Source organism: Oreochromis aureus, linkage group 22 (genome assembly GCF_013358895.1).
Source record: "Oreochromis aureus strain Israel breed Guangdong linkage group 22, ZZ_aureus, whole genome shotgun sequence".
Taxonomy (NCBI): Eukaryota; Metazoa; Chordata; class Actinopteri; order Cichliformes; family Cichlidae; genus Oreochromis; species Oreochromis aureus.
The window spans coordinates 15,027,340-15,046,254 of NC_052962.1; the positions used below are offsets into that span (position 1 = coordinate 15,027,340).

At 41.4% G+C, this 18,915-nt stretch overlaps 1 protein-coding gene across 5 annotated transcripts in view; it reads right to left on the reverse strand.

Annotated features, from left to right (window-relative positions):
- rims3 (regulating synaptic membrane exocytosis 3) overlaps positions 1 to 18,915 on the reverse strand; it is a 46,622-nt gene that overhangs the window by 18,549 nt on the left and 9,158 nt on the right. For 3 of the 5 annotated variants that reach the window (XM_039605187.1, XM_039605189.1, XM_039605186.1), the window contains exon 3: positions 8,405 to 8,733. In XM_039605187.1, the coding sequence (XP_039461121.1) occupies positions 8,405 to 8,669 (265 nt within the window). In that variant the 5' untranslated portion in view covers positions 8,670 to 8,733. Of the gene's footprint in view, positions 1 to 8,404; positions 8,734 to 13,278; positions 13,398 to 18,915 lie in introns of those variants that run through there. The other 2 variants (XM_039605188.1, XM_031756086.2) reach the window with 2 other exon arrangements.

Sequence of the window (18,915 nt, forward strand, 5' to 3'; positions counted from 1 at the left end):
TTTAGCAAACTAGGAGAACAGCTACTGGCCGCCTGACATTGTCCTGCAGATATACCGCTATCAGCTTATATAACGTCTTACCTTCTTTTTTTCTTTCTGAGAACCTGATGCTTGTAGCAATTTTAGAAAAGTTGTCACCAAATCTCTGGCTCCACTGTTTAAAATGCTCTGTCGGCCACACATGTAGCATCACAGCTTAGCAGATGTTGGTGCAGAGTCAAGCAGTCTTTTTGCAATAAATTGCTAAATATGGGTCAAACACTGGCTGAGTTTTCATCCACAGCTGGTTGCATCTTATTGTAGCTAACAGAGTCTACAGTCATATCTAAAAGAACGTTTGCATTGGACTCTGTGCAGTCATGTAAAAAACTAAGCACACCCTGATTCAGTGGCTTTAGAAGCAATAACTTGAAGTAATCTGTTTCTGCATCACTTTATCAGCCTCTCGCATCTTTCCCTCATGCCTTTACAGCGTTGCTTCAGTTCATTGAGGTTTATGGGCATTCGATCATCCACAGCTCTCTTAAATTCCCACAACAGCATTTCAATCAGGTTGAGATCTGAGCTTTTACTGACTGGGACCACTGCAACACTTCGATTCCTTTCGTTTTCAGATTTGATGCTGTGATTGAGATCATTGCCCTGCTGCATCACAAAATTTCAGCCGAGCTGTCAAACAGATGGCCTCACATTTGTATATTTCAGTATAGCGAGGAGTTTGTGGTCAAGCGCCCAAGTCCTGTGAAGGGTTGTCGAAAAAATTGGTACTCGGATACTAATCAATAATACAAAATTGCTACTAAATTAAATATTCATTTACAACAGTATCAATACCAACAGTGCCATCCTCGCCTCCTGCTGCTGACACACAACCTCACACAGCCTCTCTCCTCACTAGCAGCTGAAGTAGTTGACGTTTTTCTCACACCTTTTGAGAAATTTCAAGAGGTATAGCTCACATTTCAACAGCGTTGAACAGTTATCATAAATGTTAACCTGTCCAGTGCACCTCAGCCATTGAACTATTAGCAGTTACCCGAAAGCGACATTAGCTATCATCAAGTTAGCGGCTAGCAGCTATAGCTAAATAATGTGATAACATTAATGTGGAAGGTAGGCAGTTATCAGTCCCACCCAAATATAACAAGAATACAACTGTAAACATTTTCCTGGTATTGGTACTGAGTTTAAAATACTAGTCTTGTGACAACTAAAGCTTTGTCGCTTAAGTACAATTTGCCCTGCACTGAGAAACAAAAGGCTAATTTAACATAATTTAAGTATTTGCTCTATTTTTTTTCTCCTTTGGTATACAACAACAAAGTAAAATTCACAGCCTGGAGGAAGCACCTGTGTTATTTTCCTGAAAAACAAATATAAAAATGAGTCAGAAGCACTTAACATTACTGGCAATGGTGCAAGTCCCTCTGCATATTTTTCACAGCTTGGAGCTAGAGTTACAGACGGCCGACTCAAAAATATTTGTCTGACGACAGCATACTCAGAAATGTGGTTGCTATTGGTCACAGAGCGTAGCTGGAATCATTTTAATAAGCAAAGGAACAAGTATTCTCGTCACGTGTCAAACATATTTCCTTTTCTGTCTCTGTTTCTTTTCCGTGTCTCTGGCGTCCTTCCAGCAGGAGCTACAGCGCCATAGAAATAAACACACAGGAGTCAGATTTTAAAAAGGAGGTCAAGGAAACAAAAGCATGGATGCTGAGCTAAATAGAGCAGGAAAGAGTAAGGTGTTTTAGACATATATGAGCTGGGGTGTGTGTCGGCGGGGGCTTTCAGTGGGACACACAAACATGCATATCTATGCCTGGTTTCCTTTAATCTAACTCTCCTGGTGCACTGCATCACATCATTGGTGCTTGTTTCTCTGAAAACCACGTCCCTCTGTGCAGACAGACAGTGCACTGGGAGCGCTCTGCTGGCTCTGTTTTCGTAGTCATGGATAAACCTGCTCACAAGATAAGACCATGTTCAGCGGAAACCGTTTCTGTGTGTGTGTGTGTGTGCCTTCTCCTCACCGGTACTAATAATAGCAGGTAATAAATAGAACACAGACAGAACCAAAATGCCATCCCCAACACTGTTACAAAACCCAGAATAATGAGACAGTGGGAGTCGGGGCTTTGAATGGAATAACATGAGGAACACTGAGCTGCATTACGGAAGAAAAAAATACACCAAGTCGGTAGGAACGCGCGAAAATAGCCAAGATAGGGAGCTATACATGGCCGCAAATGTTACACAACAACAGTACACAAAGTGTACTGTACTTTATACAACATGCAGCCACTCACAGTGTATGTAACCTTATTTTCTATACTACTAGATAAACTGTTAATGTACATAAAGTGTCTTTACTCTGACCTGATGCTTTTATTCATGCAGTTCTCTTTAAAGAGACAGTTGCTGAAACATTCCCACTGAATGACAATTATCCATTTTGCTGCAAAATAGAGACCTGACCCCTAAAGTCTTTTTTTTCTTGGAAACACCTAAGGGCACAATTAAATTTCAGGCATTAAGACGACGAACTGGCAGAGGTCTCAGCTGTTGTCTGACAGTGCTGACAAGTCCTAGAAAACGTCCTTGCCCTACTTCAAATATGTAAAATCAGTTTATGTATGAATAATATACTTGGGTAGGTGGGTCAATTCCCAAAAGCAGAATACTAATTGAATAAATTAATAATCTTTTTGCATTCTTCACTCTGCACAGTTTGTTCTCATTTTCCACCTTGTTACGATGGAGATTTGAGCATGTGTCAGAGATCCTGAGTGCTTTGCCACTGGGAAATTTACCCCGAAGCAGGTTTAACCAAACGGACTGATCTCAAATGATTGGCCTGATAAAAGACACAACGCCAGCTCTCCAACTTAAGGGGTTGTGTGTGGCAACACTGATACTTAATCAGCAGTTCTGCCTGGAAATTTACAAATAGCTGATTAGGAAAGCAATTTTATCTCTGTTACACATATTGCATTGTTACAACCTTAATGACAACTCCTACAGAAACTTGATTCAATGTAATTAAGCCTACCTTGACAAAAGGTCAAGAACCCCACTAAGAGCCTCAGATGATGCTGAGGTTGTTATTTGGAAATCAGATAAAATAAATGTGCTTGAGCGCATCTATAGGGGGAAAAAAAACGCTTGCATTAGACCTTACCTTAAGTGATTCTGCAAATCGCCGTAAATTGACTGCATCCAATTCACAAAATAAGAACGTACCTGGTAGGAACTGTGACACAATAATACCATAAGTGCAGTGGGTTTTATCAGTAAGATGCTGACATATTCCTTCAATGTCTTTACATTTTGGTGTCTCTACCAGTTACCTTGCTGCTAAGTCACATTCTTCATCATCGTCCTTCACCGTGTTCGCGTTTCGCACGCAAACTGTATCGTTTGCAGCAGCAGAACCATCCCTTTTTTTCTACTCGATAACAAGAAGGCTGCTTGTGATCTAATATTAAAAGTTATGAAAAAATAGAGCACAACACATTCAGAACACTGAAGTTACTGTATATGCATTTAATAGATTTTGTGGAGTGCTGTGAGAGTCTGTGTTTCTCCTCAAGGTTCCCTTCCTCCACAACATCCAATCAAATCAATCAATAAGTCATTTAATGAAATAATCTATGTTGAGTTTTGGTTCTGTTTTCCCTTCCCATTCATTCATCCAGTCAAAGACCAAATCTGCATCAATATTGTGTGTTACTGGTTATTAGCTGGTCATCTTATCCCCACATACCTACCCCCCTCTAGCCAATCGATGCCGGTGTCATTCTAAACATGGAGCACCGAGAGCTGACCGGAGTGGGTCATTAATGACTGCCACAAAGAAAAGAAAGGACCCTAATCGAACGCGACCAAGCGAGAAGGAATGTAGTGTGTGGGTCACATGTCTAATTATCTGCATCTGATATGTTCTTCTAGCTGGTGTAAACTATGAGTTGATGGCATGTTAGTTTGGAGTAAACAACCTTGTTTTGTTTTTTCTTCTAGCAACAGGTTTTCAGTCTTTACCTGGTTAAGCTTTGAGAAACAGGCAAATTCCTAGTAGAGCAGTGACATAATCTTGTTGGGTGACTGTTACGTAAAAAGACCTGGACAGTGATTCAATTTACACCTAAATCAATTGGAATGTTGACTGTCTGAGTCTGAGCCTACCTCCACTTAATCAGTTTGGAGATGCAATGGCCAAACTGATTCTGATGCTGGGGATATCTATCAGTACTGAGTCACAAAGCACCATCAGTTCTCTCTTTTTCCCCCCAAAATTGAAATCGATATAACACTGATGCCGCTGTCACCGCGCTCTGTATCTACAAAGCTGCAGTTGAGTCTATGAGATTCTGTAAGATGGGCTGCACACAATTTACCTGTGTGTGTGTGAGACCCATCTCTCCTGCTTAAGTGACACTTTATAGCTCAGTTTATCAGATTGGCTGCTAGTAGCTTATTTTTAATAAGATATTATGTCCACGGTCATGATCTAAACCTCTCTACTTTAGAAGATCTTGTTATAGGACTGAGGACAGATTTGTTTATTCATATCTCGTACTGAATCTCAGCTCATCAGAGGTGTGCTTTAAAAAATCATTTCATAACCTGTTGCCAGCGCAGCACAGGGAGAAAACTAGCGAACCTCTAATGCGGTGAGATGTGGTATCGATAGAAGAAGAAGAAGACGAAGAAGAAGAAAGAGCCCTCTATGATACTGTGATTTTGTTCCAGGCACAATGTGCTGCTCCGGCAGCTGAGAACATCTAAATTTAGATGCACCCCTTGTCTCCCCTTCCTCTTCTCTACCTCGTCAGCCCCTCCTAGCCTCCCCATCCGCACTTTCCTTTTGTTGTGCTCTCTTCATCACCGCAAACACGACACGAAAGCCCCCGTGGTGAAAATATCGACAGTTCTCCCTGCGTCAGACAAGTGTCAGCTGTGATGAGTGAAGCAAGCTCTTTGTTTGTGTCACTGTGTGTGTGTGTGTGTGTGTCCACAGAGCCCTGGTTACAACAGCCATTTTAAGCTGATTTCAAAGGCAGGTAATGATAGGGGATAACAATGCAGAACTATGGTGAGTGGATGTGTATGCATTTATCTAATGGTTGCTTTCTTCTTACTTATCCTTCAGGATAAGCTGTCGCTGGAGACAGAAAGAAAAGCTAAACTGCCTGGCTTTGTTACATTTACGGTACAAATAAAAGCCAATTAATAAGTGAATCAAATGACAGGAATGACCTTGTTTGACAAACATGCAGTCCTACACATATCAATGCGCTATAGCCAGAAAATTTATATTTCGGCTGCTATACAGTATTTAAACACTGACCCAAATGTTTTACTTAAATAAATATAATGTCAAATTATAACTTATGGGACATGCCAAACGAGTTCAATAAAGAATCTGTACATAAAAGATGGATGTAGCTGCTGTGTCTGAAGAGTTGATACAGATGTGCCTCAAACCGGCATACTTTCTTTAAATGTTACAATTTCCCCCCTAAACTGGAGTCAGTTACAGAATTTGCTTCTCTCGTTTAAACAGCTCCAAAATAAAGTGCTCTGCTACTGGGAAGCAGCACAAATAATTACACACACAAACCTGACATTTTTCACTTTACCAAACAAAACCAGGCCCGACAGATTTATATAACAAAACAAATTTCAAGTACTTACATCATTTCCCGGTATGTTTATAAATTCACCAGACACTTGCACTTCGTAATTATCCCCATAACTGCTTTGATCCTCTTGTGCTTACTGGGGCAGCTGGCCTCTGGCTGGCTCTGAGCTCTGGACAGCCACTTTGCTTTTGTAAGACTCTTTAAAGTGTCCATGTTCAGGCTGAAGGTGATTTAAGTGTCTGATTAGTTCTGTTTTTCTGAACATTTTCATGGTGGTCCCCCCACAGTTTACTTTGTCAAACTTTGTGTTTTCACTCAGGGTGAAGAGCTACCACGCTAACTGCATGCTAGCGTATGAATGTGAGCATGCATACAGCTATGTGCCTGCGCCGCTGCGCATGTGTTGCCCATGCATGGAGCAGACCAGTTCATAATCAGACTTTCATTAGGCTAAAGAGCTGGTCTCTGGTTAGGGCACAAAACTGTCATACGCCAGCCGTTGGCCAATTACTCGCTGGAGTTCTAATAATAAATCACAATTCTATGAAAAATAATATGCTTTAAGGTCCAAACTTAGCATCCCACTGAATATCACAGTGTCAATTAATAGCCCATTTCTGCTACCCACTAGCTCAACTTGGCAGTCTACAATCAAGTATCACCTAATGTACATGGGGTCGTTGTAGCAAAGCAGCCAAAAATCCTGTGACATCATTTATATGCGACACCAACACCACAACAATGGAGGATGCTGAGGCGATGGTATACCTGCTGCTCGTTGTATGGCTTTTTGTCAGACTCGGGAACCACTGTGCTGCTTTTTGTGTAGACATTTCCCATATTGCTGGAATGTATTTTCGTGAAGGGAATGCTCATGACTCATTAACTGAAGGCATTGACTAGCCAATCAGTGGCATGCAGTCTGTTGATGTCACATTTTCACCTCAGATCGCTTGGAACCCTGGCCGAGTAGGTACTAAAAAAGTACCTGGTACCAGGTACTACAACCTAATTTTCCATTAGGTGGTAGCACCTGGTGCCAGGTACTTTTTAGTACCTAAAAACAGCGTTGACCCACGCTGGTACTAGTGGAAAAAGGCTATAAGATATCTAGGGCTAGAGTTAGGCCCCACTTGCATAGCCAAACATGTGCCATATGGCAATAACTAATTGCGAGGGAAAAATGTGCATTCCCCAACCGATTGCTCGAGCAGTCACTGTGAAATCGAATGCTCCACTCACAAAAGCCTTTAGACCGGTCGATAATGCCCACTTGTAAGCACCGTTACCCAGGGACAAGTGTGTATTCTGCAACCAGTTGGCAAGTGATTGCTGGAGGCTGCTGGGAGTCACTAGTGTTAAATTTGACACAAACTACATCTACTCTGAAGGTGAATGTTCTCCGGTTTGTGCTGCACCTAAGTGCAGCACCTTTTTAAGCTTACCTTTTTAAGCTGTTTTAGGTTTCAAAACAGCTTAAAAAAACAGCTTAAAAAATAAATGGCAAGTGTTTGCAGATGAGTCACCGTCGTCTATTTTGAAATCTTTCAGTTGCACTGTTTTGTTTGACTGACAAATATACAAAACTGAGCAGGTACAATAAATACATATTTGACATTTTTGTTTAAAATAAAGCACTTGTATAATTTAAAGTACCGGTAAAAACACGCTGCTGCACAAAGCAGCAGAGAGCCAGATCTTGTGATATATTTCAACACTTACACAGAATTAGACACAGACTGTGTACAGCCACCAAGTGAACAGGCAAGAAGAAAGAAAGAAACATGCAGACACGAACACACTGTTCTGTAAAAGTTACAGTTCGATGTGCTGAGACGAGAAACAGAATGTGTAAGAGGACGCGAGGAGATGAACAACTTCTTTCATACTGACAGATAGAGGAATGAAAAAGGAAAAATTTGGCTGCACTCAAATAAGATGCATCCCCTGCTCCCCTTGCCCCTCCTGCCCATGCCTCTCAGCCTTTACAAAGTCTCAGTGTATGACATGTTTTTCTTATTTTCCACCAGGAAAGAGTAGGTTTGTGTTTGCCACTGAGGCGCAAAGTGAGAAACGCTTTTCTTGAGGCTGCACAGGGTCTGTAATTATACGCCGCAGGAGACGTATTAGAACATAATGCCGCTACCAAACAGTCACCGTGCATACTTGCTGCTGCCGCTGCAAACCCGCTGCAGAGTTCAACACACGGCAACGCTCACAAATGTGCTGCAGCCTTTCAAAAAGGACTCGCTACAATACTAACACCTTAAACGATAAAGCTTGTTCAATCAAATATTGTAGCTGTCAAAATAACCCCAGATACACTCTAGAGTGGATTATGCTAATGTTAACTGTAATAATTATTATTCTGTTATAACAGTTTTAGTGTCATTTTAACAATTGCAGCAAGGTATTTAAATCAATTTAAAGGAACAAGGAAAATTTTCCCATGTTAAAGAAAATTCAGGAGGATAAAAATGATCCTCCTTCCTCTTCGAAATAAAAAACCCAAATTTTAAAAAGAATCTAAAATCTTCAAACTTTTTAAATCACAATAAAACAGATGGGGAGAGACCAAGGTTAGAACTAAGGAAAGGATACAGAAAGAAAAAACAGAAGCTATGAGGATGACGGCTGGGAAATGGGGAAAAACAGATGAATTTACCTTGGTGAAAGTGTCAGAAAGGTGGAAACAGAAAGTGAATATCCATAGAGAGAACGACTGACAGATTAAGTAGTTTAGACTGTAAACTGACCTTGCTGGTTGAGCTGCTGTGTGCTCTTGCTCCACTGTGACAACCCCACAATGGCCACCATCTTGGCACCCAAACTGGAGCGCCGCTTCTTAGTCCCAGTCAGCGATGTAGAGTCTGGGCCCCCGCTGCCAGGACTTTTCTCCAGGCTGTACATGGCCCCCGAGATGCTGGAGGAGCGCACCACGTTCCGGGCAGCCGTGCTCAGCCCACTCAAGCCACTCATCCCTCCCGGGCGGGGCACCTCCACGGAGCTGCTGAGCATCATGGTCCTGCTGGACTGGAGGGCCGATAGGCTGGGGGGGAGAAGGGGCCGGAAAATCGGAGCGGGGCTTGACAAAAGAGACGAGAGAGGACAGAGAGTCAGGTGATCGTGAAAGTACAAATAGGGGAGAAGAGCTCAAATAAAAGGACGTCTTGATGTGCAGTGTGTCTCATAAAACACAGTGGAAAAGCTTGTCTTACAGCCGCAGCAGCAGCTCCCCGGGGCTGAAGGACACCAAGTTTCAATTTCAAATACAGTTTGGTTTTACACACTTATTGCAGAAGCAGCAAAAATGAGTTCTTACACTATAAAAGACACAATGAAAAAGTGAAATGCTCTAAAAAGTCTTTTTCATCTCCAATAGTTTTGAAAACAGAGAAAACAAAGAAGACAAAGGTCAGCAGGCGAGGACAGAGCAGATGGCAGCACACTGTCCAAGTGAGGTAAACTATATCTCCGGCATCACACACACACACACACAAACGTCAGGACTGGCCTGCTGTTGAGGGGTGACCCTGTCAGCTGGTATTTGTCTCCGGTATTTTTTTTAATCTTATTTTTTTTTTGTCTGACCTTAAACAGCGACAGATGATAAACTCCAGAGCCAAGTCATCACTGGCTGGCTGAATCATGGCAGTGCGCGCGTGTACTCGCTCGCCAAACTCTGATCACCTTTGTATTCTCAAACTGATGGGTACGGCACCTTTTGTACTGGCAGAGGTACAATTCTACTAATAAAACTTTTTTCACTAGCTATTAAATGGGATTGAGCCATTGCTTACACCTGCGGTTGTGTTAAGCCAAACAAAACAAAAACATCTGTGACTTGGGACCTTCTTTAACTCTGCTCCTTTTCTCTCCCATCACAAGAGCGATCATACGGAGGCTAAACCGACAGCCTGGAGGCACATTAAATATGTAGTTGCGCTGTGGCCGACATTGTGCTTTTATACTCGTCCTAAATATTTCTTGTTCATCAGTACGCATTTTCTATAACACTTATCTCATTGCTTCATAAACTTTGCATCACATATCACACTCAGGTAGTTTAGATGCCTAAACTTAAAGTAACGCAGATGATTGTGGAATTAGGTTAAGACAGTCAGAATTACATCACTTCGACACATCTATTGAACCTTAAAAGATAGCTCTCTTTCAAATGACAATGGCACAAATAAATGTAAAACAAAAAGAAAAGAGAGGTTTGGCCACCCTTTCTTTTCCAAGTTGAAGACCTCACAGTATGATAATATACTGCATTAATTTAGAGCCTTAGAGCTTTCAGCCAAGTGCCCCCTTGTCTTTGGGTCTATCTCTCCCAGACCTAACTCACAATACTGATCCTCTCCCGATCTTTAAAGCCAGTCATAAAACACATATTTTATTTAAAAGTGGCCTATTCTGTTTGAATTAGCTTTTTGTTCTATGGTGTTTCTTAACTACTTTATGTATACTGTGACTTTGGTAAGTAAATACTTGTCAGGTGTTCTTATTTAAAGGTGAAAGTCACCTGTAAATGAAATGTATTATTATTATTAGTAGTAGTAGTATTATCCTATCACAGCACTTTGGTCTCAGACTGTAGGCTTACTTGTTTTTCCTAGAGTTTTGAAAAGTAAGAGCCTTCAGCTGTCAGGAGACAGACACCATCTCTACTTTCAAGATCAGGCTCCGAAGTTTTTCATATTTGATAAAGCAAATAGTTAGAGTTGGATCAGCTGCCACAGGCTTAGGCATGCCAGAAGATTTCCCATAATGCAATGAGCACCTCTTCTCCACTCTCCTCCTTTCAGTCCCTGCATGTTTAAATGCCATGATTGCATGCCACTGACTTTTGTCTTCTCTCTCCAATGGCTTCTGTTCGGTCCTTTCTTTCAGATATCTGCCCCTCACTGAGCCTGGTTGTGCCGAAGGTCTCTTCTTCTTCTTCTTCCTTCCCCCTGTCACCTAGTCCTCATAGGGCATCTATTATTCTAACATCTTTACAGTCTAAAGCACTTGGAGGCGATTGTTATTGTGAATTGCTGCTATATAAACAAAACTGAATTGAACTGAATTTGCCTCCCTGTGACTTTATTTACTTCCCAATGGTGAAACGCAGTGAGGTCCAGCACACATCAGAGGAATAAATACAAATGGGGTTTTAGTTTTTGTTTGTTTGTTTTTTTACAGAGTGATCCAAAAACTGCAACCACACTTATAACATTTCAGAGGTGCATGAGAAGATCATCTTAAGAGAAAGATCAGTCCAAGTGTATGTATATAGGTAAGGTTTGGGATTTTTATAGAGTGATGTCTGGGATTTTTGGTCTTCTCACATATGATGCTAAATGAAACAATTAACTCAGGACAACAATCCTTCATCTCAATTCAGCCAGACCTATTGGAGCAGCAGAATACAGTTAATCATTCCCTACAATTATACTACAACCACTGTGATGTCACAGTGATGCATAGTAATGTGTTTGACGCACTGCAGCTGAAGTTGCCCTGTTTTAATTGCTGGGAGCCAGAATTCTAACTGATGATAAAACTCAATTAACCGCCCTGCCCTGCCATGTTTACCATCCATGTTTAGCATGCTACAATGTGCTAATCAGCCTAATCTGATGGTATAGGAGAGCTATGGAGTTCCTCAATGTCAGTAGAATTCATCATTTTAGGATTTTAAATGTCAGTGGAAAACTTCATGGCAATCCTTCTATTCATTATTGCCAAAAAAGCAATGGAAATTTCCATCTCTAGAGCCGTCCCACATGTGTGGCTAAAAGACTCAGTCGGTGATCGCTGGGAATGGCACGAAATGAGTTTGCTATTAAAATATCCCCACTGCTGGAAATCATAAATAATATATACATACATGCAGTAAAATATGCCCTTTATGCATCTTTGGAAGAGAATACATGTAAAAGCACTGCGTTTCATTTGTCTGCATGAATCATCCTCCCAACCACTTTCTGCCACATCACCGTCACCATAATCCTTACAGCCCAAAGTAGCTGGCTGATTTTTAGAAGAAAACAAAACGAAAAAATTACCAGAATAGGCAAAGTGGATTATTATGAGGAACAATGAACTGATGTAGCAAAGGGCAGATTCTGGTATTTTGTAATGAAAGTCATAATAATAAGCTGAAGAGGAGGAGGAGGAGGAGGGTGAGGCAGCGGGTCTGCATGCTTTGACATTTGTTACTGAGAGGAAACAGAGGCAGCAGCAGGGGGAGGAGCAGGGGCTTGAAAACAGAAATCCAGGTGAACATGTACTCCCTGTATTTTCTTCTCATGTCTTTCTCCTTTTCCCCTCTCTTCTCTTCTCTCCCTCTTTTCTATTCCAGCCCACTCTTTTCTGGCTCTCTTTGAACATGCAGTGATAGAGCGGGAGAAAATGAGGATAGGCTAGAGATGGAGAGAAGGGTGAGAGAGATAAATAGAATAACTGTGGTTTTAGAGAGGACACACGAGAAAAGTGAAGGAAACGGAAGGATGGGGACTGAAACGTGGGAGGAGGAGAGATGCTTCATAATGAATGGACAGTGAAAAAAAACGGGGGGAAACTGCACAAAGCTGCAGTCTGATCTGTGTGAAATAATGGAGAGAAGGAAAGAGGAGAGGGAGAAGAATATGACACTGACAGTGACAGTAACTGAGACATCTATCCCAGCCTCCTTATTCTTTCTAATGAGATCTTCCACAGTATCAGTGAGTGTGGATCACAGGCTTAAATGTGACACAAGCTAAACTGTGTGTGCTTCATATATGTTAATTTACTACATCAATGTATTGCATTAGAAGCTAACAAAGGTAAGTATGTTTGTTTCTTTTTCACAAAGAAAGAGTTAGAAACAGGCTGTACATACAATCAGTTACAATTCATTATTAGTTATTTTCATTCATCAGTTATTAATAATCTCGGACTCTCTTCCACCATGTGTCTTTTGTCCTGTCTTCCTCCCCTCACCCCCAACCAGTCACAACAGATGACTGTGCCTCCATGAGTCTGGTTCTGCTGGAGGTTTCTTCCTGATAAAGGGGTATTTTTCCTTCCCACTGTCACCAAAGTGCTTACTCATAGGGGGTCTTCTGGTTGTTGGGGTTTTCGCTTTTTTTCCTCTGTATTTTTGCAGGGTCTTTACAATATAAAGCATCTTGAGGCAACTGTAGTTGTTATTTGGTGCTAACTAAAAATTTGAAAACACACTTGATATAGAAACCAGTTCTGCAAAGTGGAGCCAATTCAGAAGGGACTTTAATCTGTGTTCATTGTAGCAACCAGCAAGGGGAAAACTAATCTGCTTGTCGAAACGACCTCAGTTGAATTGGCAATCATGCTCCCAAGGAGAGTAAAACAGAAGATGAAACGGAGTATTATTTTGGGCTTGCTTACATCGTGATTAACAAGTCATGTGAGATTGACATTCATGTCATTCAGATTCACCCCTCTGGTTTAAAATAAAACAACAACAAAAACCCACAAGACAAAATACTGTCTCGTTTTAAGGCTTCAGAAATGGACTTCCAGTGGGTGGCGTCACTGTGGCTAAATCCATCTCTTATATACAGCTATGGTTCAAAATCAATGTCTTCTGCACTTTTTCCACTTCCTTACACTGTACCTTAAATATAGAGCCGTGAGACGTTATCTTAGCCCAGCGTTGCAAAAAGACTGCAGAAACAGCATACCTGTCTCAGTCCATATATAGTAAATCTGCCTACCAGCAGTTCTGGTTGTCTCCAGTGGTTTCCTGGCAACCAAGTCAAATGGTTTGGGATACCACGTAACTGCTACCCCCACAGTTTGTTTCAACTGTCAAATCTTTGTCGCATACCGCACATCCCTCATTCTTTGCTCATTTCCTACCTATCCAAAAAAAACCTTTAACCTCCTATACTGCCACACATTTTGGGTTTTTACATTTTGTTTTGTTAAACAAAGGAGACATAATGATGAGCTTTAAAGTCACTAACAGTCAAATCCAGGTTTTGGTCTAGAAAAGAGTGTTGAAGAGTGGTGCAATTTCTTAATCTTAAAAGGGTGTTTTGGGTTTTCCCTGCCTGTGCCTCCTTCTTTGTAACATAAATGCCTTGTCTGTTACAGTAACCTGTCTTGTGCTGTGTAAATAAAGCTTATAAATAAATATACATAAACTCTATGCATGAATTATGGTTCTGCAGGAAATCTACATCTAGACTTATGCTGTAACCAGACACTCATGGCGTACGCCTATGCCATAATCTTCTATAGTACGCAATCTGATGTGCACATCCCGAGCCCACAATGACTTGCATGGCGTAGAAGGTTGCAGTTTACTTAAAAAAGGAGTGTCCGATTTAGCAAGTCAGTATTTTGACTTCCTGTAGAAGTCTAAATTGATCTTCACTCAGTTTATAAACAACAAAAAAATGACAAATTTAATTCCAGTTTAACTAAACTTGAACCAAAGTCAAGTTAGACGGAAAGCATTATATGAGGACCCACAGCCTGTCTCAGGAGTGACTATAGATTTTATTAACCAGGAAGTAAAAACTTTTTTTGTGAGAGTGTCCAGGGCCTATAGACAGTAACGTTATCTCATTTTTCATGGTAAAAGAATCCAGATCTTACTGAGGTAATGTGTTCAAAAGAAAAACTTCCCAAAAATCATCTAGTCAGTGAGATCAGACAGTGACAGACACGTAGTCCATCCAATCAGTCAAGGACAACTTCAAGTTGGTTCAAGGAAAAAGCAATCCAGGGGCTCTCTTTCCCTTTACGAGTTTACACAAATGCAATTGAAATACAGTTTAGGTGCCAAAGTGCCAAGTTTGGCTCCAATCTGCCAGTAAAAAAGAAAAAAAAGAAAGAAAAAAAAATGTAACCAGCCAACCAAGTTGCTAATAAATTTAGCCTAGGCATACTAGTTACTAGCCTCAGAAACTATAATCAAACCAGTGGCCAGTCCAGTGGGTTACAAGGTTAGATGTATAACTCAGGTTATAAACGAGTTATGGATCTAGACGTCTGCTTCTCATTTTCTACTCACAGGCTCTCAGATACTAGCAGTGGGTTATATTATCAGCATGATTTTTTTCCCTTATGGTGTGCCATGATCTATCAAGCCAAACAAAATATAATACATTTAAAGTGGGTCAGATAATTTCAGTAATGAGTAATTCTTTTGTTCGTTTGTATACTGCAGTCACATGGCTACACCACCTAACATTCTCTCAGTCTTTCTACTTCTAAAATCTATAATGTCACCGCTCAACATGCCACTATGCACCTGTCCCCATACAGCGTTTTCCTCAACCTACAGGCAGACTCAGAGCCCATCCATCCTCATCTCTGTGCCAGACAGCTCCCTCGCCATATGTCTCTGTGCTCTCTAACTTCTCATCTCAAAGCTCATTTATTTCCCCTCCTGTCAGCAAACCGCCCTCTCCGCCCATTCTGGTGGCTCTGAGCTCACCCTCCACACCTCCACATAACCCGTCTCCAGCCCGCAGAACCCCTAGCTTTCGCTTATTAAAGTCCATCAGGTCGAGTCAAGTAAAAGTTTATATTTATAGTACATTTTAACAACCTCAGTTGATCAAAGTGCTGTACATGTTATACAAAACATACACCTGACATAACAGTTACTAAATTAACAATAAATATACCGTAAAACTCATCCGTTAAAATAAGTGAATAAGACTGTTTGCATAGTCAAAGCCAGAGTACCCTTCTCAACTGGAACTGAAAGCAAACAAGAATAAGTAGGTTTTCAACTGTATTTTTTTGAAGAAAAAAAACAAAAACTCTTCCACTCTCCTTAGGTTAAAAAAAAAGAATTAAAGTTACCATGTCAAAACCAATTCACTGTTTTGTTCTTTACCTTTTTTTAGGCTTATGTGCAAAGCCTCGTCTTTTTCTGCCCTGTGCCTTCACCTGTTTTTAACACAGATTAGAGAAGCATCCATTAAAATATGAATTTGATGGTCCTCTCATTTAGCTTTCAGTAACAACACAAAGCATGTTTACCAATGTTCACGTGTTTCACAGTTAACAGCTTATTTTGGTAGTTAAATGGTCAGAAAGGCCCATAAAAAAACAAGCAGAGCATTTAGACATTCAACTGAGTTCAATTCAATTCAGTTTTACTTATATAGATCACAACAACAGTCGCCTCAGGGCGCTTTATATTGTAAGTAAGAGATCCTATAATAATACAAAGGAAATCCCAACAATCAAATGACCCCCAATGAGCAAGTATTTGGTGACAGTGGGAAGGAAAAAACTCCTTTTTAACAGGAAGAAACCTCGGGCCGAACCAGGCACACGGAGGTGTAACCAGCTGGGGCTGAGAGGAGGAAAACAGGATCAAAGACACAACAGGAAAAATGACAGATACACTTCATGTTTTGAGTCTTCCAGGCTTAAACTAATACCAGCTTCCAGAAAACCATGAAAGAACCAAAAACAAAACTGGACTGTTTAGAGTCAGCATAATTCAACTGCTGAAAGAAAGCCCAGAGAAACAAAGGAGCGGGGAAAAAACTTCTCTTTTCTCTTCCTCTCGTAAAATGCCACAACCTTGTAATTAGATATGGCTGAGCAATCCATTAATGGTCTCTTAAAAGTTGCTCTCTAGTATGCAGACTACAATGGCCGTGCACTTAATTAATTGGCAATTCAGCAGCAGTGTAGATATTAAAGATTTACTGTACAGTAGGTGTGAGTGTGTCATCAGGTGACTCACCCCTCAACGTAAACTGACCCCGATAAACAATCTTATCTATTTTAACTTGTCTTTTCTCATCTGCTAATGCTGTTACTATTTACTCCCTCTGCTGATTGTTATTACTGTTTTTAGTTAGCTTATATTATTTTCTAAGAGACATATCTATTTTCATGCATCTTTGCCAAAAGCTTTTGGCTATAACAAGCTGAATTTTCCCACATGGGACAGTGAAGGCTAAAGTGAGCTAGATCACAACTAAATTAATATTTAGTGTTATTCATTTGATATCAGTCAGCTGACATCAGGCATTTAGAAGCACACAATATACATCTTACACTATGACAACCAGATGTTAACCATAAAGAGCTTGCGTATTACTGAAGTTGATAACAGCTGTCCTGGCTCACAACACTTTTTGGTTCATTTCATTATAAATTAAGGAACTGTGCAGATAAAATTCCACCCAGCACAGTAATTGATATCTGAATTCTGACTAAAGGAACAACATGCCAACTGATTAAAAAAAAACAGAATCTGAGTTTGTCATTGTTCCCTGTGTCTCCTCGGGCTCTTGCTCTTCTCTGCCAGGGTGGAACTCATTGTGGGTTCCCGCCTCTGGCCCAAGCACCAGCAAATAATCACGCACCTGCTGCTTGTTGTCCTGACACTCCAGCTACTACTTAAGGCGATGGCTCAGTGTTTCTGATCGCTGGATCGTTACGACACTTGTCAGTGTAGCCCCAGCTCTTTCTTGTGTATTCTCATTCCCAGTGTTTTTCCTGGCTTCCAATCGTGTTTTCTAGTCTATAGACCTTCCTGGACCCGTCCCCGTTTCCACCCCTGGAGTTGTGATTGTGAGCATGAATGTCTTTGTACAAGGACCATACAAGGACCATGTTAGGCAAGTTCTCCAGTGGCTACTTGAGAATAAACTGTTCATTAAGGGGGAGAAGTGCAAATTCCATGTTGAGACTGTTCCTTTCCTGGGGTATATCAGTGAGCAGGGGAACCTGACACCGGATTCCGTCAATGTTCAAGCTGTGGTGAATTGGCCCGAGCCCACAGATAACAGGCAGCTCCAACGTTTTCTCGGTTTCTTTAACTTTTATCGCAGATTCTATTTGTGACTTTAATAAAATTGCTTTTCCTCTAACCCACGTAACATCTCCAAAGATTTCTTTCCAGTGGGATCAGGATGCCCAAGCTGCCTTCACACTTCTCAAGGAGCACTTCACCTCAGCTCCCAACTGGATCTGGGTCTCCAATTCAAGGTGGAAGTAGACACTTTCAACTTGGGGGTGGGGGCCATGCTCTCCAAACAAAAGGACGGTAAGCTCCCTCCATGTGCCTTTTTCTTTCTCACCATTTGTCCCCTGCAGAACACAACTATGACGTGGGAGATCAGGAGTTGCTGGCAATAAAATTTGCCCTGGAGGAAGGACGACCCAGCTCGAGGGCACGGCCCAACCCTTTATCGCATGGACGGATCACAAAAACCTAGTGTACCTACAGTCCGCCAAACTTTTAAACCCCCGGCAAGCCAGGTGGACCCTGTTTTTCACCGGTTTCCATTTTTCTATTATCTATAGGCCAGGTTCTCATTACGTGAAACCGGACACTCTATCCCAGCTCATCTGGTTGGGTCCTTCTCTGAGGACCCAACTGACACTGCACCTATCCTGCAACCTACTTACACCATTGGAACCATTGCATGGGAAATCGAGTCATCGTTCCAAGAAGCACAGGAACCAGGCCACTGGCATGCCTCTGTCTTCTCTATAAAATGGACTATGGATTCCAGGCGCCGGGGGAAAGGATTTCAGTATCTGGCGGACTGGGAGGGCTACAGCCCTGAAGAACACTCCTGGATTTTGTGGTCGGTGGTTCTGGACAAAACCATGCTTCGATAGTTCCACCGCCCGCAACCTGATAAGCCTGATGGGTCACCGGGAGGCTCCCATTTAAGTTCAGGGGGTACTGTCAGTTTTAAACACATGCAAACTAAAATAGGTAGAAACCTATTCTTCTCATTTCCACCATCACATTTGTATTCTTAGACTCTAATAAGAGTGGCTTAGCATGAATCCCGGTTCAAAATAATCCTTATTTATCATAGATTGGGTGTTGGTGCAGCAATGCCATTCTTGCAATATCTGAAATAATCCATTTTAGATCCTCTCCCTTTAAGCCAGTTTTCTTCTGACTGGCTGCCCCAGGCAAACAGAAGGTCTGAACAGCAGGTTGATCATCCATCTGCGCTTGCAGCTAGAGCTGTGTGGCTGAGATGAGCATATTAAGGATGTTCCTCACCCTCCTTAACATCATGCAGAGCCAAGAGTAACAGGAAAAACTGTCTGAATTTGAGTCTTCACAGTAGTTGGAAGAATGAGCTTTTTACTCACAGGGATTAGTTACACATCCCTCATTTTCTCTTAACTGAACACCCACATAAAGAAGAGTATGTAGGCCTATATATGGTAGAAAATAATCAGAATAGAATAACAGGGTCGCTTTCAACGACTTAGTATATTAGTTTCTTCACCAGCTGAA